General features: G+C 41.1%; 1 protein-coding gene and 1 long non-coding RNA gene across 4 annotated transcripts in view; one reads left to right on the forward strand and one right to left on the reverse strand.

Moving 5' to 3' along the window:
- On the forward strand, window positions 1–24,968 carry LOC135186659 (uncharacterized). Of its 2 annotated transcripts, none has more exons than XR_010307071.1 (3): window positions 1–354; window positions 21,396–21,465; window positions 24,840–24,968. It is a non-coding gene; the product is annotated as an uncharacterized LOC135186659 (long non-coding RNA). The 2 variants fall into 2 exon arrangements; XR_010307072.1 differs by lacking the exon at window positions 1–354 and adding an exon at window positions 5,071–5,116.
- Window positions 1–25,172, reverse strand: part of NVL (nuclear VCP like) — a 64,460-nt gene that overhangs the window by 37,201 nt on the left and 2,087 nt on the right. For both annotated transcript variants that reach the window (XM_064164577.1, XM_064164578.1), the window contains exons 2-15: window positions 22,752–22,825; window positions 21,546–21,598; window positions 21,361–21,457; window positions 19,907–19,961; window positions 18,796–19,062; window positions 15,055–15,181; window positions 14,521–14,597; window positions 13,421–13,555; window positions 11,534–11,635; window positions 7,357–7,474; window positions 6,754–6,898; window positions 4,727–4,997; window positions 1,258–1,476; window positions 69–173 (exon numbers count right to left, since the gene is read on the reverse strand). In XM_064164577.1, coding sequence (XP_064020647.1) covers window positions 69–173; window positions 1,258–1,476; window positions 4,727–4,997; window positions 6,754–6,898; window positions 7,357–7,474; window positions 11,534–11,635; window positions 13,421–13,555; window positions 14,521–14,597; window positions 15,055–15,181; window positions 18,796–19,062; window positions 19,907–19,961; window positions 21,361–21,457; window positions 21,546–21,598; window positions 22,752–22,825 — 1,845 coding nt within the window. The remainder of the gene's footprint in view (window positions 1–68; window positions 174–1,257; window positions 1,477–4,726; window positions 4,998–6,753; window positions 6,899–7,356; window positions 7,475–11,533; window positions 11,636–13,420; window positions 13,556–14,520; window positions 14,598–15,054; window positions 15,182–18,795; window positions 19,063–19,906; window positions 19,962–21,360; window positions 21,458–21,545; window positions 21,599–22,751; window positions 22,826–25,172) is intronic.

Below are 25,172 nucleotides of genomic sequence, written 5' to 3' on the forward strand. Positions count from 1 at the left end.
TTCCTACACAAATGTCCATTTCAAGAAGATTCTCCAGTAGTTTTATATATGTTTAGAAAATTCATTACCTTAGCTAACAGTGTTTTGCCACACCCAGGAGGCCCTGCAAGAAGGACACCAGCTGGAGTAGTCAGGCCCAGAGCTTTAAATTGCTCAGGGTTTCGCACAGGTGCCTGTAAAAGCAATTATCAGTTAGCTGTGAGAAAAACCTAACATAAAACTTTTCATTTCAGTTACAACTGGATGAAGCAATCATTCATAAATGAGTTCTTTATCCCAATTCTTTGTAGGATAAAAAAAAAACAACACAGGAAACAAAAAAACAGCCATTCAGCATCTTATTATCTTGCACTGGTAAGTACCCCAAAATGAGACAAAGAGGCAAAGATTTTATTTACCCAAATTATAATCTTAAAGTGTTAGCTTTAAGAATCAATCTGTGGGATTGAGAGGGCAGTGAGGCTGCTAACCTCCCAGGTATACAGTCTCCAATTCTTTGTGTGGCAATTTCACAACTATGGTTATTGGTATAAAACTCTTAGAATACTTAAGATACAGCAAAAACAAACACACTGAAAACCATAAGGCTGAATACAGTATGTGAAATAGAGCCCAGAGCATGGCCACTAAGATGCTGAGGGCACTCTGATGCCTGTAAGCTAAGGAAAGGCTGAGAGAGCTGAGGCTGTTTAGCCTGGAGAAGAGAAGGCTGAGGGGTGATCTCACTAATGCTTACAAATATCTAAGGGGTGAGTGTCAGGAAGATGAGGCCAGACTCTTCTCAGTGGTCCCCAGTGACAGGACAAGAAGTAATGAACAGAAACTTGAACACAGTAAATTCCATCTAAACATGAGGAGGAACTTTACTGTGAGGGTAGCAAAGCACTGGAAGAGGCTGCCCAGAGAGGTGACAGAGTCTCCATCTCTGGAGACTGCCTGAGATGTTCCTATGTGATCTGCTTCAGGTGATCCTGCTCTGGAAGGGTGTTTGGATTCAATGACTTTCAGAGGTCACTTCCAATCCCTATCAAGCTGTGATTCTGTGAAGTGTTAAGCACATGCATTAGACCAGTAGCAAATTCAAAAGTAAGTTATAGAAGCCTGACTATTTTAAAGGAGGACCATGTACAATGTATAGTTGGTGGCACATTAGATCCCATAGGTAGCACCATTATACCTTAAACAAATATTCAAAAGCAAACAAGTGTAGTTTTATTTACAGTCTAAGACATCTTTTAAAGTAAGGTTAATTCATACCAATATTGCCATAGTCAGCTCCTCCCGAACGTCCTCCAGGGCTCCAATGTCTGCCCATGTCACATCAGGAATTGTGACAAAGCCTTCTCTCTTGGCAGAGGGCTGCACTGATGACAGTGCAACAATAAAATCATTCATCTCAATGCACAGCTTCTGCAGCTGCTCCTCAGGCAAGGGCTCCTGCTTCTTCAGCAAATCCAGAAGTCTCTGCAATTCATCCTTTGAGGAGATAGAAAGACAGAGAAAAAGATTATGGACTGGATTAGATTTCAAGAGCCCTTTTTCTTCTAAAAGCTTTTTTAAAGCACTATTTTCTTCAACTGCAATATTAAAGAAATTCTTATAAACAATACACATAAAATATGGAAAACAACATTAAACATTAACATCAATGATAAAACTATTTCAGGAAAGCACTGTGCACACTTAACATTTGTGTAAGCACTGAGATGACAGACTGCATCAGAAATGGTGTGGTCAGCAGGAGCAGGGAGGTCATTCTGCCCCTGTACTCTGCACTGGTTAGACCACATCTTGAGTACTGTGTCCAGTTCTGGGCCCCCCAGTTTAGGAGGGACACTGAGATGCTTGAGCATGTCCAGAGAAGGGCAATGAGGCTGGAGAGAGGCCTTGAGCACAGCCCTAGGAGGAGAGGCTGAGGGAGCTGGGATTGGTTAGCCTGGAGAAGAGGAGGCTCAGGGGAGACCTTATTGCTGTCTACAACTACCCGAGGGGAGGTTGTAGCCAGGAGGAGGTTGCTCTCTTCTCTCAGGTGGCCAGCACCAGAACGAGAGGACACAGCCTCAGGCTACTCCAGGGGAAATTTAGGCTGGAGGTGAGGAGAAAGTTCTTCACTGAGAGAGTCATTGGACACTGGAATGGGCTGCCCGGGGAGGTGGTGGAGTCGCCGTCCCTGGAGCTGTTCAAGGCAGGATTGGACGTGGCACTTGGTGCCATGGTCTGGCCTTGAGCTCTGTGGTAAAGGGTTGGACTTGATGATCTGTGAGGTCTCTTCCAACCTTGGTGATACTGTGATACTGTAATCTCCATTTAGATGCTACAGAGACAGAGCTAGCACATGTGCTTCACCTTCATTTTGTCTTCCTACTGTTTCTCCCATACTGATTTGGAGGAAGTTCTTTCTGTGCTGAATTTTCCAAAGTACATATTTATGGCAAGTATCTATTTTTAATAAGAAATTGGTTTCCAGACAAAGCAAAAAAACTTCCCCTGAACAGCACAATTTCAGCACACACATACACTTTTATTCAAGAAAACCTGACTTCAAGCCATCAACATATTTCTTAACCTGGTTTTGTAACCAGGCCCTGATAAAGTCTGGGCAAACAGAATGGAGATACAGCGAAATGCTTCTCAGCACTGTTTCACCTTGCAGACCAAGGCATCCCAGATAAGTATGTCTCAATTTCCCTTACCAGTTCTGTACTGAGAAAACTATCTGTGCTAGTTTGAAGCAAGCTAGAATGTTCTGGTGAGAAGAGCTAGATTATAGGCTGTGAAAGGAAAACAGTGGTGATGTCTACTCCCCTCAGAGTCTTGCTGAAGAAGAAACGAAAACATTAAATAACACTCTGGCCATTTTTCACTCTCTCTGGCTGGGCTCTGACTGAGCTGCATCTCCCTAACCTCACCTTCCATTTGGCCTAACCCACTTTGCTTCTTAACCTTTTTGTTGAACCTCTATTCTTCTTTAGGACTGGGGTAAGGTTGAGAGGGGCAGGGGGAAGGTGCAGGCGTGGTTGGGAGCCCCTCCTGGGGACTCAGGTTTCTGGGAGGGCTGTTGTGTTTCTGTATTACCTTTTACCTTGCATATTTCTGTATATAACTGTATATACTGTAAATATCTGCTTGTATATTGTGCTAAGCTGTAAATAAATAGCTTCATTTATATTCCCAGAGCTGGCTGAGCCTAATCTGGGTAATTTCTAAAGTGTGGGGGGGCAGGGAACACCCAAACCATCACACTATCAGAGAAAATAAATGATCAAAGAACTTTACACCTTCATAGCATCAATGCATCCCAGTCTAATACAGAGTGGCAGCATCAAAGCAAGCTGATATGTAAAACTACACCATGAGTTTTACTGTGAGACAGTAAGAGAAAAAACCTCCTCTGTTACATTCCCACATTCTTCTCAGAGCAGTGTATGGGCAAAGTACCACTTCCCATTTGTTGCAACTAAGATAGCCCTACAACTGAATACAGAGAAACAGAAGTGTTTTAAGCCCTCCCTCTTTAACAGAACCATTGAGAGAGCCTCTGTGACCACTGAGTTTGTTTACATGAATTGTGTGAATGATTTTTAAAGGTTTTGTATGTTTGTTTTTCCATTTATAAACATAATAAAAGGGCTTTAATTACAATACTCTGTATTAGACTATGTCAACCTCCTGCCAGCTATCAAAATATGGCTCTGTTAGGATTAGATTTCCTCATTCTCAAAAATCCCTTTGATCGTGGTGGTGTTGATAAAAGCCCCAATCACCTGCCCCTCCCTGCTTTCTTTTGGCTCCATCAGGCCCCAGGAAACACTGAGGCATGCAATTTGACTCTGTTACCCTAATACAAAGGCTTACTACAGCTTTTTACACTACTTACAATAACAGTTTTCTTTGACAGTACTAAAACAAGAATCTGAATACAATGTGGATTTAAAAGCACTTTGTTTTAATTCTCCAGACAAATCTTTAGGAAGCCTACACATAATGTAGGCACACACTCCAGATTTTGAGAAGCAGGACCAAGAATTTCTATACTAAGACAGACTTTAGCTAACTGTAACTATACCACATCAAGAAGAGCCCAAGGCATTATTACAGATATTTCACTGAGGGCACAGCAAACAGCCTGGTAAAAACCTCAGTGCAAGTCTGTTATTGTTTAAATTCTTTTAGAGGTGATACACTTTTGACAAGAGATATAGCCACTATTTTAACCCCTGGTCTGCTAGAAAACTACCTGAAGGGAGGTTGTAGCCAGGTGGGGGGTGGCCTCTTCTCCCAGGCAGCCAGCAATAGAACAAGGGGACACAGTCTCAAATTGTGCCAGGGAAAGTACAGGCTGGATGTTAGGAGGAAGTTCTTCACAGAGAGAGTGATTGGCATTGGAATGGGCTGCCCAAGGAGGTGGTGGAGGCACTGTCCCTGGAGGTGTTCAAGAAAAGCCTGGCTGAGGCACTTAGTGTCATGGTCTAGTTGACTGGCTAGGGCTGGGTGCTAGGTTGGCCTGGATGATCTTGGAGGTCTCTTCCAACCTGCTTGATTCTATGATTCTATGAAACAACAAAATACATAAACCAAGGAAAGAAACTATACTTTGTATAAAATATTAACACTCCTAGAAACAGTGGGGTTTGGAAGTCAGTTATTCAGACCCATTGCATGGGCTGGTATTTCTAAATGAAAATTTAATATTACACTGACAATAGATTGTTGAAGGAAGAGATACCTTAGGAGGAAGCTCTAATTGCCTGGTATCCTCTTCTACCATGATGTCTGCTCCTGTTCCCGTGTTCTCTTCAGCAGTGGTTCCTTCAGTGTGCATGTGTTTCCTTTCCTGCTTTTCAGATTTTATCAGGACCCTGTTCACTGTGCACATAGCTGCTTCACGACAAAGTGCCATCAGATCAGCACCGACATAACCCGGAGTCAGCCGTGCTAAGTGATTAAATTCAAAGGACTCTGGGAGCTTAAGTTTTCGACACAAGGTCTGAAGAATTCTAATCAAGAAGGGAGAAAGAACAACAAAATAAAGATGAAGCTGTGGCTTTTTAAATTTCCACATCAGAACAGCATTGACTTAAGGTTTCTTTCAGTCCACATGAACTGACATCGTACAGTAAGAACAGTGTTCACTCAACTAGGGAGAAACCAACAAAGCTATGCTATGTATCTTTCCAGTTCTTAAAACAAACAGCAACAGCATCAACCTCTTCCTCTACTCTGCCCTGGTGAGACCACAGCTGGAGTATTGTGCTCAGTTCTGGGCTCACCAATTCAAGACTGTCAAAAGACTGGATGAGGCATTTAGTGCCATGGCCTGGATGACTGGGTAGGGCTGGGTGCTAGGTTGGACTGGATGAGCTTGGAGGTCTCTTCCAACCTGGTTGATTCTATGATTCTAAGAGGAGTAGCAATATACTAGAGAGTGTCCAATGGAGGGCTGCAAGGACAATTAAAGGACTGGAACACCTGTCTGATGAGGAAAAGCTAAGGGATCTGGAGAAGACTGAGAGATCTTATTAATGTTTATAAATATCAGAAGGGAGAGTGTCCAGGGGCCAGTCTCTTTTCAGTGGTGACCTGTAATGAAGAGCAATGCATACAAACTGGAACACAGAAGTTCCACCTCAACATGAAAAACTTCTTTACTGTGTGGGTCATGCAGCACTGGAACAGGTTTCCCAGAGAGGTTGTGGAGTGTCCTTCTCCAGAGACACATCTGGACGTGTTCCTGTGTGACCTGCCCCAGGTGATCCTGCTTTGGCAGGGAGGTTGCATTCAAACTCTGGAGGTCCCTTTCAATCCCTACAGTTCTAAGATTCTGTGAACCAGGAAATGTCAATCACTGAGTAAAAGCTAGTTTTGGTGAATCTAAGTATTAGAGACTTCTTAAATCTTAGTTTGATTCCAAATTGACAGAGTAGACCTTAGAATGTAGTGCTGAAATGCACACAAGTTATCTCTTAGTGCCATGGTCTAGTTGATTGGTTAAGGCTGGGTGATAGGTTGGACTGGATGATCTTGGAGGTCTCTTCCAACCTGGTTGATTCTATGATTCTATGATTTAACCTTGTATTCATAACAATCTTACTCTGCATTGTCTGTGCCATCCCATTTGTATGTATTTAATGAAGAACATTCATGATATTCTGCAAGGAGCAAACGAAATCAGACTGTGTGAGTAGCTTAGTCTTTTAATCTTTAGTATCTTTCCCCTACCATTGTTGTTGGAATACAATTGTAGCTATTTCCTATATTCCCAGTAAAACTACTGGGTGTTGGGAGGAAGTTCTTCACAGAGAGAGTGATTTGCCATTGGAATGGGCTGCCCAGGGAGGTGGTGGAGTCACCATCCCTGCAGGTGTTCAAGCAAAGCCTGGCTGAGGCACTTAGTGCCATGGTCTGGTTGACTGGATAGGGCTGAGTGCTAGGTTGGGCTGAATGATCTTGGAGGTCTCTTCCAACCTTGGTGATACTTTCATAGAATCATAGAGTTGTTTGGGTTGGAAAGGACCTTTAAAGGTCATCTAGTCAACCTCTGCAGCAGGTAATCTAGTCAAACCTTCAGTTAGACCAGGCAGAGCCTGCATTCTGTAACTTCTTGCTTTTGAAGCAGCATCTAAGCATCAGCTGGCTCCTGACAGCAAATGGCCATAAGATGTTCTCCTTACTTTCCTTAAATTTTCATGTTAACTTACATATTATTTGTTTCTGAATTAATCAAAAAGAAGCTTAAAAGTTTATGACACATACTTTTCTCTGGCTTGTTCATCTGGGATCCCTAAACAAATTTCTCGATCAAACCTCCCAGCTCGCCTCAGCGCAGGGTCCAGTGAGTCAGGTCTGTTGGTTGCTCCGATAACGAGGACCTGAGTAGTGACAGCCACATTGTTCAAGTCTAAGAAAAAGGAAGGAAGGAAATCAGTAGTCATATTTACCATCTCAACTTTGCTCTGGTATTTATGGGACTTTGTTTCTGCAGCACACACAGCAATACTGAGAACAGAGATAAACCATCAAGAGGCACACTAAAATGCTGTTCAACCTGATTTCTACTACCTAGAACTCACATTTTGCAGACTCAAGCAAAAAGAAGCATTTCAAATTCCATTTGACAATTTTTCCTATTGTATCTCTTTACACAACAGACAGGTTTCTATAATGCTGCACAGACCATTGTGAAAGTAATGTAATAATGTCTCCTCAAACTCATTAAAATCTTCCTACTAACCCTAAGTAAACCAAAAATATGATAAGTTATTACCACTCTCTCCACTAAAGTCACCACAAGTCTCACTGAAGGAAAGCAGAGAGTGAGCCTGATAATGAGAAAGTTCAGCTGCTCCTGAAACTGACCATCCATGCAGGTTAGGAACTGAGCAACAATCCTCCTCTCCATGTCCTTCGATGCCACTTCTCTTTTTGGGGTGATTGCATCAATCTCATCAATGAAAAGGACACATGGTGCACTGGACTAGCAACAGGAAAGAGAAAGAATTACAGAATTATACTGACAAGTGGATTATGAAAGACCTTTTTTTCAGGTTTTCTGCCTTATGACTATTACTGCAAGTCAACCTATCCTGGAGCAATTCTACTAACTATTTTGAGCGTCACCAGACTACAAAACTGTGCTCAGATGAAGCTCTGCTAAGGTGTGAGATTTAAAATGTCTCCACATGTTGTTTAAAATGTATATGTATCTTTATATTCCTGCATCTTGGCCTGGATCAGGATTGGAGTGGCCAGCAGGAGTAAGGAACTGATTGTGCCCAAGTACTCAGCACTGGTGAGGCTGCACCTCAAATCCTGGGTTCAGTTTTGGACCCCTCACTGCAAGAAAGACATTAAGATTCTGGAGTGTGTCTAGAGAAGGCAACAAGGTGGTGAAAGGCCTGGAGAACAAGTCTTATGAGGAGCTGCTGAGGGAACTGGGATTGTTTAGTCTGGAGAAGAAGAGGCTGAAGGGAGACCTCACTGATTTCTACAACTCCCTGAAAGGAGCTGTTCAAGGCAAGATTGGATGTGGCACTTGGTGCCATGTTCTAGCCTTGAGCTCTGTGGTAAAGGGTTGGACTTGATGATCTGTGAGGTCTCTTCCAACCCTGATGACACTGTGATACTGTGAGGTGTAGTGAGGTAGTGGTCAGTCTCTTCTTGCTAGTATGGGTGATAGAATGAGAGGAAACAGCCTGGAACTGTGCCAGGGGAGCTTTAGGCTGGATATTAGGAACAATTTCTTTCCTGCAAGAGTAGTTAGGCACAGGGACGGGCTGCCCAGGGAGGGGGCACTGTCCCTGGAGGTGTTCAATAAGTGTGTGGATATGGCACTTTGAGATATGGTTTAAAAGACATGGTGGTCTTAGGCTGATGGTTGGACTTAATCTTGGAGGTCTTTTTCAACTGATACAATTCCATGAATGCTATGTTTTCCATAAATATAGAAAATCAGACAAGAAAGGTTTGGTTTAAATCAGACAAGAAAGGTTTGGGTTTTCCTTTTGTCCTCTCAGTGACATTAGAGCTGTGGAATTTCAAGAGCTAGTATTACTGACATGCAGAATGAAACAAAAGAAGCAGTAGGTAGTCATGAAAAAAACATCTGCCAACTTCATGATTACTACAGAGTCTGACCATGCTCAAAGAGTAAAAATGAGCAACGAGCAACTCCTACAAGTGTTCTTAAACTCCATGTACTGCATGTCCAGCAAAAGACAACACTAATATGCAATAAGTGAGAAGCATGGAATTGTGTCAGTTGGAAAGATCTCTAAGATAACCAATTAGTGCAACTAGCAGAAGAGGAGAGTGTTTAAGTGACATGAGATTATTAACATTCTCCAAAAGGACTAGAAACACAAAGGAATACTTAAGGAAAACACTAGAATCGTCTTCCAAAGAAGTCCCATTAAAACCAATGTTTTCAAACCCTTGCACCGTGTTATCAGGTAGAAACTGCGCCATCTAGTTGCCGTCCATTTTTTTGCTGGCAGAGAGAAAAAGCTCTAAAGGTTGATTTACAGAACCATAGAATCAACCAGGTTGGAAAAGACCTCCAAAATCATGCAGTCCAACCTATCACCCATCCTCCTCCTCAGCTGCAATGCAGCAGCTCTCTCTCCTGCTTGATGATGATTCATCTGTCAGGCTGATGTCTGACATGAGGGAGAAGAGGTAAAGTGGGCCTCAGGTAGGCTTAGAATCAAAGATACTCATTAATAAATAACATCAGTCTTAGATTAATAGGATTTAAAGTGTATTAAAGGCTACATAACAGCTGTGAGTCTGTCCTAGTTTCAGCTGGGATGAGGTTCGTTTTCATTCCAGCTGGTACAGAGTAGTGGTTTGGGTTTAGGATGAGAGGAGTGTTGCTAACACATGGATGCTTTAGCTGTTGCTGAGCAGTGCTTACACTAAGCCAAGCACTTTGCAGCTCCTCATGCTGCCCAATTAGTGAGGGGGGCCGACAGTGCACAAGAAGCTGATCCAGACTGTGCAAATCATAGAATCAACCAGGTTGGAAGAGATCTCCAAGATCATCCAGTCATGGAATGGCAGGGGATGGAAGAGACCTCTGAAGATTGTTGCATCCAATTCTCTTGTCAAAGCAGGACACCCCCAGGGATGGTGACTCCACCACCTCCCTGGGCAGCCCATTCCAATGCCAATTACTTTCTCTGCCAACAACTTCCTCCTAACATCCAGCCTATACCTCCCCTGGCACAACTTGAGACTGTGTCCCCTCCTTCTGTTGCTGGTTGCCTGGGAGAAGAGGCCAACCCCACCTGGCTACAGCCTCCCTTCAAGATAGCAATGAGGTCTGCCCTGAGCCTCCTCCAGGCTGCACACTCCCAGCTTCCTCAGCCTCTCCTCACAGGGTTTGTGTTCCAGGCCCCTCACCAGCTTTGTTGCCATTCTCTGGACACCTTCCAGCACCTCAGCATCTCTTTTGAATTGAGGAGCCCAGAACTGGACACAGCATTCAAGGTGTGGCCCGACCAGTGCTGAGTACAGGGGCAGAATAACCTCCCTTGTCCTGCTGGCCACACTGCTCCTGATGCAGGCCAGGATGCCATTGGCTCTCCTGCCCACCTGGGCACACTGCTGGCTCATGTTGAGCTACTATCCACCAGTAACCCCAGGTCTCTTTCTTCCTGGCTGCTCTCCAGCCACTCTGTCCCCAGCCTGTAGCACTGCTTGGGGTTCTAGCATCTTCACAATCAATCTTTTGCACTACTTAGCATTCCTTTTAGCAGGACATACTCTAAACATCTATATGCAGTGGTGGAGAAGATTAAAAATGGAAACCCAGACCATTATCAGAGATCAGGAATAGAAAACTATCTGCATGAAATAAAACATTAGTCATGGTGGAAATAAAAGAAAAATCTGCATTTAAAAAAATTAAATTATCTCAACCTGATGCTCTTTGCTTCTTTCTAGTCTGGAAGTCACACTAAAGCAAGACTACAACTATAATTTAACTCCTGCTTGTATGATCTTTGTCCCCGATTTCTCCTTTCAAATCTAAACACTTCAAGTCTTAAGATTTACTCAAATTCCAAGCCATATAAAACCTGCAAAAATCCCCTCTACTAAAATAAATCATAATGAGCTGCTTTTATACATATTTTTTTAATCACAGTATCACAGTATTATTAGGATTGGAAGAGACCTCACAGATCATCAAGTCCAACCCTTTACCACAGAGCTCAAACGATTTCACATTCTGTAGCCCCTTCGGGTCTCTCAGTCTCTCTAATAAAATAGATATTCCAGACCCTTAGAATCATAGAATCAACCAGGTTGGAAGAGACCTCCAACATCATCCAGTCCAACCTAGCACCCAGCCCTAGCCAGTCAACTAGACCATGGCACTAAGTGCCTCAGCCAGTCTTTTCTTGAAGACCCCCAGGGACGGTGCCTCCACCACCTCCCTGGGCAGCCAATTCCAATGGGAAATCACTCTCTCTGTGAAGAACTTCTTCCTAACATCCAGCCTATACCTACCCTGGCACAACTTGAGACTGTGTCCCCTTGTTCTATTGCTGGTTGCCTGGGAGAAGAGGCCACCCCCCACCTGGCTACAGTGCCCCTTCAAGTAGTTGTAGACAGTAATAAGATCACCCCTGAGCCTCCTCTTCTCCAGGCTAAACAGGCCCAGCTCCCTCAACCTCTCCTCATAGGATTTGTGCTCCAGGCCCCTCACCAGCTTTGTTGCCCTTCTCTGGACATGTTCCAGCACCTAATGAAGCTAAGCAGCTCAAAACAAGGAAACAGTTTATGTTGTTTGCTTTACATGGATACCATGAACTATCTTTCGTCAAGACTTCAGAACAATCATCTTTGTGCTTCATGACAGCATGGCAGTACAAGGGAATTCTGGTTACAGAAGGGGAGACACTATGACTTGGGTGCAAGAGTATAAAGATTCACTAACATTCAATCAAATTAAAACTATAGCAATAAATTACAAATCTTTACAAAGAAAAAGACAGACAGATCATGGTGTTATTTCCAATGGGTGCCTCACCACAGCCTGCTCAAATAATTCCCTCAGTTTCTGCTCAGATTCTCCTGACACTCCAGATACCATCTCTGTTGCTGCTACTTTCAGCATTGGCAGCTCAAGTTCCTGAAAGAGACAAGGAACACTGAATTGAGATATCCAGAGATTAGAAATGTTTCCTGTCCTAGAGGACAAGCATTTTCTATTATCACAGAAACATTTAGGTTGGAAAAGACCTTTGAGATTTTTGAGTCCAACTATTAACTCTACCAACTCCACCACTTAGCCATATCATCCACAAGCACCGCATGTATGTGGCCTTTAAGCACCTGAAAGGGTGCTGTGGAGGGTTGGTGCTGGTCTATTCTCACAGGTAATTAGTGACAGAACAAGAGGGAATGGCCTCAAGCCATGACCAGGTAGGTTTAGACTGGATATTAGGAAGATTTTTTTCACAGAAAGAGTGGTCAGGCATTGGAATGGGCTGCCCAGGGAGGTGGTAGAGTCGCCAACCCTGGGTGTGTTTAAAAGTCATTCAAATGTGGTGCTTGGGATTATGGTTTAGGGGTGAACCTGGTAGAGTAGGGTTCTCCATTGGTCTTGGTGATCCTGAAGGTCTTTTCCAACTTGAATGTTTCTGTGATTCTGTAATTTACACACACTTAAATCTAAGTTATAATCTCTGACATTTAAGGAACACCTGTATTAAAGAAATGGCCACATTATCACTGAATAGCCCTAAACAGACCCTAGATTTACATCCAAAACAGGCACACAGCAGCCTCACCACACACCAAACTACCAATACTAATAATGTCATATGCTCTGAAATCATTAATTTGAAAGAGGCAAGGCAACATCCAATTTTGAAACTCAGAAATCATTGTTTAACAGGTATCACCCAACAATGTAATGCTTCATAAAAGATGGTAAAGTTGAATCCAGACTTAGAACAAAACACTATGATAAATATAACCACAAGTATCTTCCATTTATAGCCTTCTCAATACCCATGCCTGCATTGCTGGTAGATGGCAAGTTATCCACAGAATAGCAATGTGCCCCTGTGGCCAAGAAGGCCAATGGTATCCTGGGGTACATTAAGAAGAGTGGGGCCAGCAGTTCAAGGGACACTCCTCTTGCCCTCTACCCTGCTCTGGTGAGACCACACCAGGAGTACTGTGTCTGGTTCTGGGCTTCTCAGTTCAAGAGGGACAGGGATGTAGTAGAGTGTCCAACAGACAATGGTTAAGGGACTGGAACATCTGTCTGATGATGAACAGCTGAGAGACTTGGGGCTCTTTAGCCTGGAAAAGAGAAGGCTAAGAGGGGATCTTATCAATGTCTACAAATATCTGAAGGGTGGGTGTCCAGAAGAAGGTGCTATGAAAGGACAAGGGGCAGTGGACATAAGCTGGAACACAGCAAGTTCCACCTTGACATGAGATAAAAAACTTCTTTACTGTGATGGTGATGCAGAACTGAAGCAAGCTGCCCAGAAAGGTAGTGGAGTCTGCTTCTCCAGAGACTTTCAAGACCCATCTGGATATGGTTCCTGCATGACCTGCCCTAGGTGATTCTGCTTTATCCAGGAGGATTGGATTTGATCTTTAGAAGTTCCTTCCAATTTCCCTACCATTCTAGGATACTGTGATTGTCATCCTCAGAACAATAAAGTCAAACATAAAACCTTATCATTATGTTGCCTCTTCACATATGAGCCTCTGTCAAGCACAGACTGAGATGGAATTCAAACAAGGGAAGTGAAGAAGAATGTATTTTAGACTAAGACAAGAAGGAGAGAAAAGAGAAGAAAAGAGGGAACAATCTAGTTTAGCATGAAGAGGATTATTCTTTTATTTCTCTAAATATAATTTAGAAGAAGAAACTGTCAATGTAAATCCATCTCACCCCAGCAATTGCCTGTGCAAGCAGTGTCTTTCCACAGCCTGGTGGTCCATGTAAAAGAAAACCACGAGGTGGAACCACACCTAACTGGTTATAGACTTCAGGGTGACGGAGATGAATGAGCATCTTGCATATTTCCTGTTGACAATGGGAGAGACCTTCCATTAAATTGCAGGAATTAATATTACAGATTGATAATATCACAGTCAGGCTAAAACAAAGCTAGTTCTGTTTATTAATGTAGATCATAGAATTGTTTCAGTTGGAAAAGACCTCCAGGATCATCAAGTCCAGCTATCAACCTAAGACCACTATGGCCATTCAACCACATCCCAAAGTGCCACAGCCACAGGTTTCTTGAACACTTCCAGGGATGGTGACTCCACCACCTCCCTGGGCAGCCTGTTCCAATGCCTGACAGCTCTTTCAAGAGTGGTCATGACTGGCACAACTTGAGGCCCTTTCATTCTGTTACTTGATAGTAGGGAGAAGAGACAGACCCCCACCTCACACCAATCTTTTAGGGAGTTGTAGAGAGTGAGATCTCCCCTCAGTCTCTTCTTGTCTAGACTAAACAATCCCAGTTTCCTCAGCCACTCTCAAGACCTATTCTCCAGACTCTTCACCAATTTTGTTGCCTCTCTCTGGATGTGCTCCAACACCTCAGTGTCTTTATTTTAGTATGGGGCCCAAAACTGAACCCAGCATTCAAGGTGCAGCCTCACCAGTGCCGAGTACACGGGCATGATCACTTCCTTACTCCTGCTGCCTACACCATTCCTGATCCAATCCAGGATAATGTTGGCCTTCTTGGCCACACTGCTGGCTCATGTTCACACAGCTGTCAACCAGCAACCCCAGGTCCTTTTCTGCCAAGCAATTTTTTAGCTGCTCTGCCCAATTTCAGTGACTGCTTTCAGAAAGATCAAAGGAAAAAACAGAACAAAACAAACCAAGCACAGAAAACTTTGTTGCTGCTGGCATAAGCAGCTATTCTCAGTGCCATGCAGATGAATTCTGCCAAATCTCATCTTCGTAATTTTTTTTTGGTGCAACATTTTATTCAGTGCATTTTGTAGCCCACAAGTACAATTTTAACTAACCTTTAAAGTTTCGTCATTGCCTCCCACATCCTCAAACTTCACTGAAGGATGGTAAAGCTCTGGTCCCTTCCTTCTAACTGTTAAGGAGGAAAAGTTATGCACGTTTAAGTATAGTATAATAGTTGCTAACTTCAAACAAAAGAGTACTCAGTCTAAACAATTAGCTAAGCATAGGGTGTATTATTTTTTGATAGCAAACACAGGACTGGAGGGTTTTTTTAGTACATTAAGGCTAAATTTCTTATGAAAAACCACTCAATTTCATGTCACTTCTCTGCACCTAAGGAAACACTTCCCCACTAATGGACTCCAGCCCTGGAAAGGTAGAGGTTGGAAGGGACACCCAGAGATCATCGAATCCAACTCCCCTGCCAAACCAGGATCACCTAGGGCAGGTCACACAAGAATGCATCCATGTGGGTTTTGAAAGTCTCTATAGGAGACTCCACAATCTTTCTGGGCAGCCTATTCCAGAAGTTTTTGCCCAGGTACCATCTTTTTATTTGAAGCAGCACACCAAAAGTAACTTCTCACCTTTTTCTTTAAGTAAGGCAGAATTAATTTCGCCATCTACATCCGCAGATTCTTCCTTTTTCCTTTTTGCTCTCTTACCCTTTGTCTTCTTCCTTTCACTCTCCAATACTGAAAACTCTGGTGATTTCTAGGGCATAAAACCATAATTAAGACATACAAAACTTTGCAAGCCAATGAATTTCTGCAAATACTTCAAGAACAAAAAGTATTCTTAAATGATCTTCTATGATGCTCAATTTAAGACACAATATTCAACATTACATGAATAAAGACAAGCAAGGCAGGAATGTAACCTCTTGATTTTTGTAGAAAATTCTTTTTTTACTTAGGATTTTGCTCCCTATTAAGGAGTTAATTACATCAGTCACTTCTTTGCTAAGAACACACACTTGTAAGCAAAATATATTCCAAACCAGCTCCCCAGAAAAAATCCAAACCACTAATCAAAACTAGACACCAGTTATTTGCATATCATAAAGCAATCCACTTTGGGAATGAGTAAAACTCTATCATATGTATTTTCTCCAACAACACCAATTCTTATTACTAGTAAGTCATGAGTGACTGTGAGAAAGTATTATTTAGTGTCAACACAAGTTAACTGCTTGTTAAACAAGGACTAGTACAGGAGAAAAGAAATGAAAAAGAGAGTTAATGCAAGTTGGGGGTTGAGTGGTTTAGGGTTTTTTTTGAGTAAAAAGTATTGCAAACATTTTACACACTTGTAAGCAAAATATAATCCCAACCAACTCCCCAGAAAAAAAACCCAAACCACTAAGCAAAACTAGACACCAGTTATTTGCATATCATAAAGCAATCCACTTTGGGAATGAGTAAAACTCTATCATATGTATTTTCTCCAACAACACCAATTCTTATTACTAGTAAGTCATGAGTGACTGTGAGAAGTATTATTTAGTGTCAACACAAGTTAACTGCTTGTTAAATAAGGACTAGGACAGGAGAAAAGAAATAAAACAGAGATTTAATGAAAGTTGGGGGTTGAGTGGTTTAGGGTTTTTTTTTGAGGAAAGAGTATTGTAAACATTTTACACACTTGTAAGCAAAATATAATCCTAACCAACTCCCCAGAAAAAAAACCCCAAACCACTAATCAAAACTAGACACCAGTTATTTGCATATCATAAAGCAATCCACTTTGGGAATGAGTAAAACTCTATCATATGTATTTTCTCCAACAACACCAATTCTTATTACTAGTAAGTCATGAGTGACTGTGAGAAAGTATTATTTAGTGTCAACACAAGTTAACTGCTTGTTAAATAAGGACTAGGACAGGAGAAAAGAAATAAAACAGAGATTTAATGAAAGTTGGGGGTTGAGTGGTTTAGGTTTTTTTTTGAGTAAAAAGTATTGCAAACATTTTACACACTTGTAAGCAAAATATAATCCCAACCAACTCCCCAGAAAAAAAAACCCAAACCACTAAGCAAAACTAGACACCAGTTATTTGTATATCATAAAGCAATCCACTTTGGGAATGAGTAAAACTCTATCATATGTATTTTCTCCAACACCACCAATTCTTATTACTAGTAAGTCATGAGTGACTGTGAGAAAGTATTATTTAGTGTCAATACAAGTTAACTGCTTGTTAAAAAAGGACTAGTACAGGAGAAAAGAAATGAGATTTAATGAAAGTTGGGGGTTGAGCAGTTTAGGGTTTGAGGAAAGAGTATTGCAAACATTTTACAGTTTGAAGATGTGCTAGTTTGAAGCTAGCTGAGGTATTTTGGTGAGAAGAATTAGATTACAGGCTGTGAAAAAGAAACAATGGTGATGTCTCCTTCACTCATAGGCTTGCTGAGATGGCTAAGAAAAAGAATATAAATATAGGTAACAGGTCGCTCTCTGAGGCTGAACTTCTCTCTCTAACCTAACCTGCTGTCTGTGTGACTAATCCACCTGCTTCCTAACCCCCCTGGTCGACCCTCCAAACTACCTTAAACATAAGGCAAGGTCTTGGGTAAGGTAGAGGCGTGGGAGGAAGGTGGGAGGGTGGTTGTGAGTCCTTCCTGGGGACTCAGGTTTCTGAGAGGGCTGTTGTGTTTCTGTATTACTTTTTAACTTGTATATTTCTGTCTATAACTGTTTATACTGTAAATCTCTGCTTGTCTATTGTGCTAAGCTGTAAATATAAAGCTTCATTCAATTTCCAAAGCCACTGAGTCTAGTCTGGGTGATTTTCCAAAGTGTGGGGGGTGGGGAACACCCAAACCATCACAGAAGATGAAGATCTCCCTTTTACTTGACTTCCCTATATATAGTTCTTCCTTCATAGAAAAAAAAGAGCATCCTGCCAAGATGTCTGGTTGACCAAACACCCTAAATCTTCTCTCTCATACATAAATGACAAGGTTTTGATAGTAAAAGTTGTTGCTTCCTAATCAACAAAAAAAATAGGGAGGAGGAGGAGGAAATCAAAGTAAGCAATATGTCTGGATAGGAAGAGGGTCCTATTTGTGAGTAGGTCCTGGGTTTAATTCTTATAAATCAATGAAACTTCCTTTTAACTTCCTCAACTCTTGTCCATTCAAAACATCACAGCCTTCCCCAAGTTATTAAGACTTAAACAGTGGTAAAGAGAGACCACAAGCTCTGGCTACAGCAAGCCACATGCTTCCTGACTAGTTAGGTTGGTCACTGCCAAATGGAGTAAGTAACAGCTAAATTCCATTTGTTTCTCTCACTACAGTCACCAACTGGATCTTTCTAATGCTGTGAGAAAAGTTCCACCAGGTTCTGCTTTTTCCCTTGAAAAAATGTGGAGGAAATTCAAAATTCTGTGACTTTTCACAGGTTTGAAATGGGTCAGAAGGTTCAAAAATCACTTCTGACATGGCAAAGCCTTTCCTTCTTCAGAAACCAAGATAAAAACAAGTACTCCACTGGCTTAAGCCAGTGTTTTCTTTCTATGTAACATGTTCACTATCTTTAAAGACAGCATGAACAGTTGTAATGAAGTATTTTTAAAAGCCAGAGAGAAAGACAGTCTTTTTGGTCACCTTAGTACCACCCTTCCAAAGTCTGTCAAATTACACAGGAATTCATCACACAGAATCAGAGAAAGACAGGAGTTAGAAGGATCCTCTGGAGATTCTAGGCAGGTTCACCTACATCAGGCTACAAAGGAATGCATCCAGGAAGGTTTTGAATGACTTCAGAGATGGACACTTCACAATCTGTCTGGGCAGTCTGCTCCAGTGCTCTACCATCCTCAGCATAAAGAAATTCCTTCTCATGTTTAGATGGAACCTTCCACAGTCAAGTTTGTGCCCATTACCTCTTGTCCTGTCACTGGGCACCACCAAGAAGACTGGCCCCATCCTCCTGACACCCACTCATCCTTTAAATATGCATAAGCACCCACAAGATCCCCCCTCAGTATCCTCTAGGCTAAAAGGCCTCAAGTCTCACAGCCTTTCTTCCTAAGACAGATGTTCTAGTCCTTTAATCATCTTTGTAGCCCTTTGCTGTACTACCTCAAGCAATTCCCTGTTCTTCTTGAGCTGGGAAGCCCAGAACTGGACTCAGTACTGCAGATGTGGCCTCACCAAGAGTAGATGGGGAGGAGAACCTCGCTGCCAGCCTCCAGCTTTGGCTTAGCAGAATTAAAGTTGCCTGGTGCTGCATTTATCAGGGGAGGAGAGAGAGTATATCTAAAAGTTATTATATTTCTGCTTGCTACTTAAATCACACTGGGTTTGTAAAACACAATACCTCAGAAATCAGTTTCTTTCCATCTCCTTCTCCATCCTCAGAAAGGTCAGTGAAAAAGTCTTTTCCAGAGGGAGTTTTATCAATGAACCAGCCACCATCGGAGACGCGTGTTCCAACCTGTGTTCCTGGTGAGAGGGTGCTTGTTTGAGGTGCTGTTCTCACAGGAGCAGGGGTTTCCATTGGTTCACTTTTTGGAGTGGTTGGAGTGGAATTGGGATTCCCTTTCTTGTACAAGCTCAGCAGAGAACTGTTCATGTGATTTGTAGACTGTAGATTCATGTATTTTAAAAGAAAATGCACAGGTTATAATGTGGATTATTCCTATTAAGAGGCCAATGAAAACATAAGCATTACTCAGCTTTGCCTCAGATGGAGGAAGCAGAAGCACAGAATGGCTTAGGTTGGAAGGAACCTCACAGATCATCTGCTCCAACTTCCCTATCATGGGCAGGGATATCTCTCAACTAGACTTGCTTGCTCAAGGCCTCATCCAACCTGGCCTTGAACACTTCCAGGGAGTGAGCATCCACAACTGCCCTAGGCAACTCATTCTAGCATCTCACCAGCACTGTACTGAAGAACTTCTTCCCCAGATCTAGTCTAATCCTACTCTCCCTCAGTTTAAAAACCATTCCTCCTTGTCCTGTCCTTATTCTTATAAAATAAAAGTGCCTCTCCAGCCTTCCTGCAGGTTCCCTTCAGGTATTAGAAGGCAGCTATAAGATCCCCCCAGACCATGCACCTTTCAACCCATTCCCCTGTAAATCAAATGACTGCATATAAATCCATGTGCTGGTTGGAGACACAACAGCCTTTGCTATTTATCCTGAAATCAGCCCTGTTAATTGACAGTCACATATGTCAGTTCCATCACTCATTTCATTAATTTCATAGCCAAACACTTCAGACCCCTAGTGTGCTTTTCCTGCCATGGCTTCCTCCTTTTTATCCAGAAAACAGCCTCTGCTCAGCTTTGTAGATTCTCAGTTGGAATTGTCATCTCTGACCATGCATCATTTCATCTCCACTTCTAAACTCTCCAAGTGCATTGCAGTGTCACAACACAGAATCATGTCTGACCCAAATACAATCATAATGAAATACAACTTACTAGATCTTCTGGATAATCATCATAATCAGAAGTATCTGTGGCACTCCCTGTAGTCCTTTTCATGGAAAGAAGGCAAACATTATTAACATTATCAGAGAAGAAATACAAGTGAGACACCCACAAAACAAAATAAATGCAATTTCCACAACTTAGTTCCCCAGAACTATGATATATAGCCTAAGGCTGGAGAAAAAAATCTTGATCTGCAAGGTCTAAATTTACTACCACGAAGAGTAAAAGCTGCATCTCTTATAAGGCTGTGGTGACTTGGATCAATCTCGCAATCTAGCTGAAAGACTTAGGTTTGAAAGTCCTAAAATCAAGTGATGTAGGATCAGTTTGATTCAGTTCACTGAGATATTACACAATCACCAATTCTGGCACAAGGAAAGTAGAAGCAAATCACTGTTGAACTAGACTCATCCTTATGACTAATGTCCTAATTTCACAGAATGGTAGAGGTTGGAAGGGATGTCCATGGACCATCGGGTCCAACCTCCCTGCCAAAGCAGGAAGATCTAGGGCAGGCCACACAGGAACACATCCAGGTTGGCTTTGAAAGTCTCTAGAGAAGCAGACTCCACAACTTCTCTGTGCAGCCTGTTCCAGTGCTCTGTCATCCTCATAGCAAAGAAGTTTCTCCTCATGTTGAGGTAGAATTTCCTGTGTTCTATCTTATATCTGTTATTCCTTGTCCTATTACAAGGTGATATTGACAAGAGCCTGTCTCCTTCCTCTTGACACCCATCCCTCAAGATACATATAGACATTGAAAAGATCCCCTCTCAGCCTTCTCCAGACTAAGCAGTCCTATATCTCTCAGGCTTTCTTCATAGAATAGATGTTCAAGTCCCTCATAGCTCTCTGTTGGACCCTCTCCAGTAGATCCCTGCCTCTCTTCAACTGGGAAGCCCAAAACTGGATACAAATTTCAGATGTGGTCTCACCAGGACAGAGTAGAAGGGCAGATCCTTAATATGTATCATACCTTCGAGAAACCAGAATAGTCTGTGGGACTATGCATAGGGTTAGGAGCCAGGAAATCTTAATCACAATCTCATACCCAGTAGATATTTAATTTGAATTATCTTGTCTTGTAGTCTTATCTCTCAGATTTAGCTAATATCTCTCACACCCAAAAAAGACTAAGAAGTAAACAAATGAACTAAATTGCATGAGGACTATGGTATTATGTGGAAAAGTATCAAGGAAGCCCCAAGTATATCTGCTGATTCAGTGACATATATATAAAGAGAGAAGTCATGACTGGCTCTAGTAACTGGTAAAAAAAGTGCTTCCATTAACTGGAGGTAACTTCTGATGAAGTCAAGCTTATGGGAAGTCTAGGATCTCTCTGTGATTTTTAAACTATCAATAGGAAGACAGAAACTTTTAAGGAAATTATAATACTAATGGCATTATTAAAGTAATCCAATGGTAAAAACTCTTCTTACTCATTCTTCTCTTGTTGTCTTGCTCTTTTTGCCAGATGTTCAGCTTCTAAACCTGCTAAATCTTCTTGTTCCTTTTCGTTACTGATTATTCCAAACACTGTAAAGGTAAGTTCAAACACAGTAAGAAAACAGCCAAAGCATAATCAAAGAATTTGGTGTCTTGGACATAATAGTAGCAGAACTACCTTTTTCGACTTGCAGTCTAAAAGCATTTCTTTTTCTTCGTCCATATTCTACACTAGAAGAAGAATAAAATAAACATGTGACAACAATTTCTTTTGCCACTCAAAGTGTTGTCATTTGCAATGAAAAAAACAAATAAAAGGGAAACAAACAACATTTTAAATTGATACCCAAGCTTCTACACAGTGACTGTTTTCCTTAAGCCTGGAATAGCTCAATCACTGGGAGGAAAGAAATCCACTAAACTATAACGCTCTGTAAAAGGATGTTTAGTAAAAAATATCAAAGTCTTCTTTAACTGTAGCTATAGAGAAGCAGCAATGGGTGTCACAACACTAATAACACTTCAATTCAAACAAGAATATATACATACAGACTACTGTCCAGAAAGGACAGCAAGAAGTAACTGTGCTAATTCATAATGGTCACTGTAAGAAAATTTGATTCAAAGTGCATTCTTAAATATTAACCCAAACCAAACTAAAAAAATCAAAATGGAAGAACCTAAACCAAAACCTGGAAGCACCCTAAGGAAGAAGTCTGGTTTCCTTTCTCTAGCAAGGCACTAATAAACAGAATATGCAAACACAAAGGAATATACTTCACCTTCAGTAACCCTGACACCCACAAAACCTACTGCAATAAAACCTTGCCCTCCACTCAGAAAAACACAATGGCCTAAAAATAATTAGACTCACTGTCCTGCTGAGCAACTGAGTGAGATTTAGACTTACTGAATCCTGCATTTGCCTGCACTTAAGTGTTACTTTCCCTCATACTTTAAGCTTACTGAAGTATGGACCAATGCGCTGTAATGCATCTGTAGCTGTTTAATAAAAGCCAAACCAAAATCAAACCAAAGACACAAAAAAGCCTGCAGACCACAACTAGATCTTGTAATGCCAATGCACTAATAAAATATAAATTACTAGATATATCTGCAGAGGAAAATGATCATAGAACTGCAAGATTGGAAGAGACTTTAGAGATCATCAAGTCCAACAGCTCACAGTGATACCACTAATGCTAAACTACTACCACTAGACCACATCCCTATGTGTATCTACCTTATTTCAATCAAGCTCAACAACTCACAGTGAACATAAGGCAAATGAAAATGTTGACTGAAAATACATAAATGTGATATAACAAAATAATTATACTCTATATTTTAAATGCAGAAGATAAGAATATGAATCTTTGCTCACCTGTAGGTTTTCTGCAAATCAGATGCTAGGATCCTCATGTCAACATATTGGCCACATTTATTACTTGCAAGATACTGAAATGAAGAGTTTTAAGCAGTGAATACAATTTTTGTCAATCACTTCATCAGAACAGTTAGGTCAAACACATCTATTTCAAACTGTAGTACCTTTAGAAGTCAAAATGAAAACTAACACCAGCTTTGAACACAGCTAGCCAGCACTTCCCAAAGAAATGGGAAATGGTAAGACAGATAACTAGGTAGCTGTGTTTTGTGGGGGAAAGCAGCGTATATTATTTTGGTCCTTGAATGACTACTGCTGGTGGCACTGCTGGAGCAGCTCCAGAGGAGAGCCATGAGGATGATCAGAAGGCTGGTGCACCTCCTCTGTGGAGACAGGCTGTGGAAGCTGGGACTGTTCAACCTGGCTCTGGGGAGACCTTACAGTAGCCTTCCAGTACCTGAAGCGGGCTACAAGAAAGCTGGAGAGGGTTTTTTTTCACAAGGCCTTGCAATGATAAGACAAGGGAGAAGGAATTAAAGCTTGAAAAGGGCAGATTTAGACTGGATATTAGAAAGAAATTCTTTACAGTGAGGACGGGGAGACACTGAAACAGGCTTTCCAGGCCATGGAAGCCTCTTTCCTGGAGGTGTTCAATATCAGGTTAGATGTGGCCTTGAGCAACCTCATCTAGTGTCCTTGCCCATGCCAGGGAGGTTGGAACTAGATGATCTTTAAGGTTCCTTCCAATCCAAACCATTCTATAAATTACTCTGCAAGCCACACACCATTTTATGGTCAACCCTTCTGAAGTTCTTGGTTACTCTCAGTTACACTCATTGCTTTGGGCTTTTTTAGCATCTCCTATCTTAAAAATGAAACAACCTAACTCAATTAGTATGGATCATTGGTATGGAACCTTAATCTTTGCAATACTTTTCAATAAATAGAATCATAGAATCAACCAGGTTGGAAGAGACCTCCAAGATCATCCAGTCCAACCTATCACCCTGCCCTATTTATTTTATTTATTTTTATTTTATTTCTATATATTTATATTTATTTATACTAAGCCTTTTTTCATTTTCTGACTTATTTTATTTCTATATATTTCTATTTATTTATATTAAGCATTTTTTCATTTTCTGACTATTTTTATTTTATTTCTATATATTTATTTCTATATAGTTATATTCGTTTATAGTAAGCCTTCTTTCATTTTCTGACTATTTTGTTTTATTTCTATATATTTATATTTGTTTATAGTAAGCCTTCTTTCATTTTCTGACTATTTTATTTCTATATATTTATATTTATTTCTATATATTTATTTATATTAAGCCTTTTTCATTTTCTGACTATTTTATTTCTATATATTTATTTCTATATATTTATATTTGTTTATAGTAAGCCTTCTTTCATTTTCTGACTATTTTATTTCTAAATATTTATATTCGTTTCTATATATTTGTTTATACTAAGCCTTCTTTCATTTTATATTTTATTTCTATATATTTATATTGATTTCTATATATTTCTATGTATTTCTATATATTTATATTTGTTTCTATTAAGCCTTTTTCATTTTCTATTTTATTTTATTTCTATATATTTATATTTATTTCTATATATTTCTATTTATTTCTATTAAGCCTTTTTTCATTTTCTGACAGCTGCTAGTCCAACCTATTTTCAAATCACAAATTATGAAAGTGTGCTAATATGTACTAAGTTGCAGGTACCACTGTACTCCACTGGCTTTCTTCCTCTACTCTTTGAACTAGGAGTGAGATGAAGAGTCAATACTCTAATGGTGGATTCCTTCTTGAAAAAAAAGGGTAGAGATTCTCTCTAAAGGACAAAGTATCACAAGTGTCAGAGCAAAGTGAATTTCAAAATGCCATTAATACCTCTAATTCAGGCAATCACATTGCATACAGCTGAATACAGCTGCTACTGACCTGCAGAAAATAGCAAGCCTATGATAAATGCATGTGCTAATTTGAGGCAGGCTAGAGTGTTTTGGTGAGAAGAGCTAGATTACAGGCTGTAAAAAGAAAACAGTGGTGTTGTCTGCTTCACTCACAGGCTTGCTGAGAAGGAAAGGAACAAGAAATAGAAACATTAGATAACCACTCTCACTTGGGCTGCTGGCTGAGCTGCATCTCTCTAACCTCACCCTCCACTTTGGGCTGATCCACTTTGCTTCCTAACCCCCTGGCCAAATCTCCATTCTTCCTTGGGACTGGGGTAAGGTTGAGAGGAGCAGGGGGAAGGTGCAGGGGTGGTTGAGAGCCCCTCCTGGGGACTCAGGCTTCTGGGAGGGCTGCTGTGTTTCTGTATTACCTTTTACCTTGTCCATTTCTGTCTGTAACTGCATATAGTGTAAATCTGTGCTTGTCTATTGTGCTAGCTGTAAAC

Source organism: Pogoniulus pusillus, chromosome 25, assembly GCF_015220805.1.
Source record: "Pogoniulus pusillus isolate bPogPus1 chromosome 25, bPogPus1.pri, whole genome shotgun sequence".
NCBI classification, from domain to species: Eukaryota; Metazoa; Chordata; class Aves; order Piciformes; family Lybiidae; genus Pogoniulus; species Pogoniulus pusillus.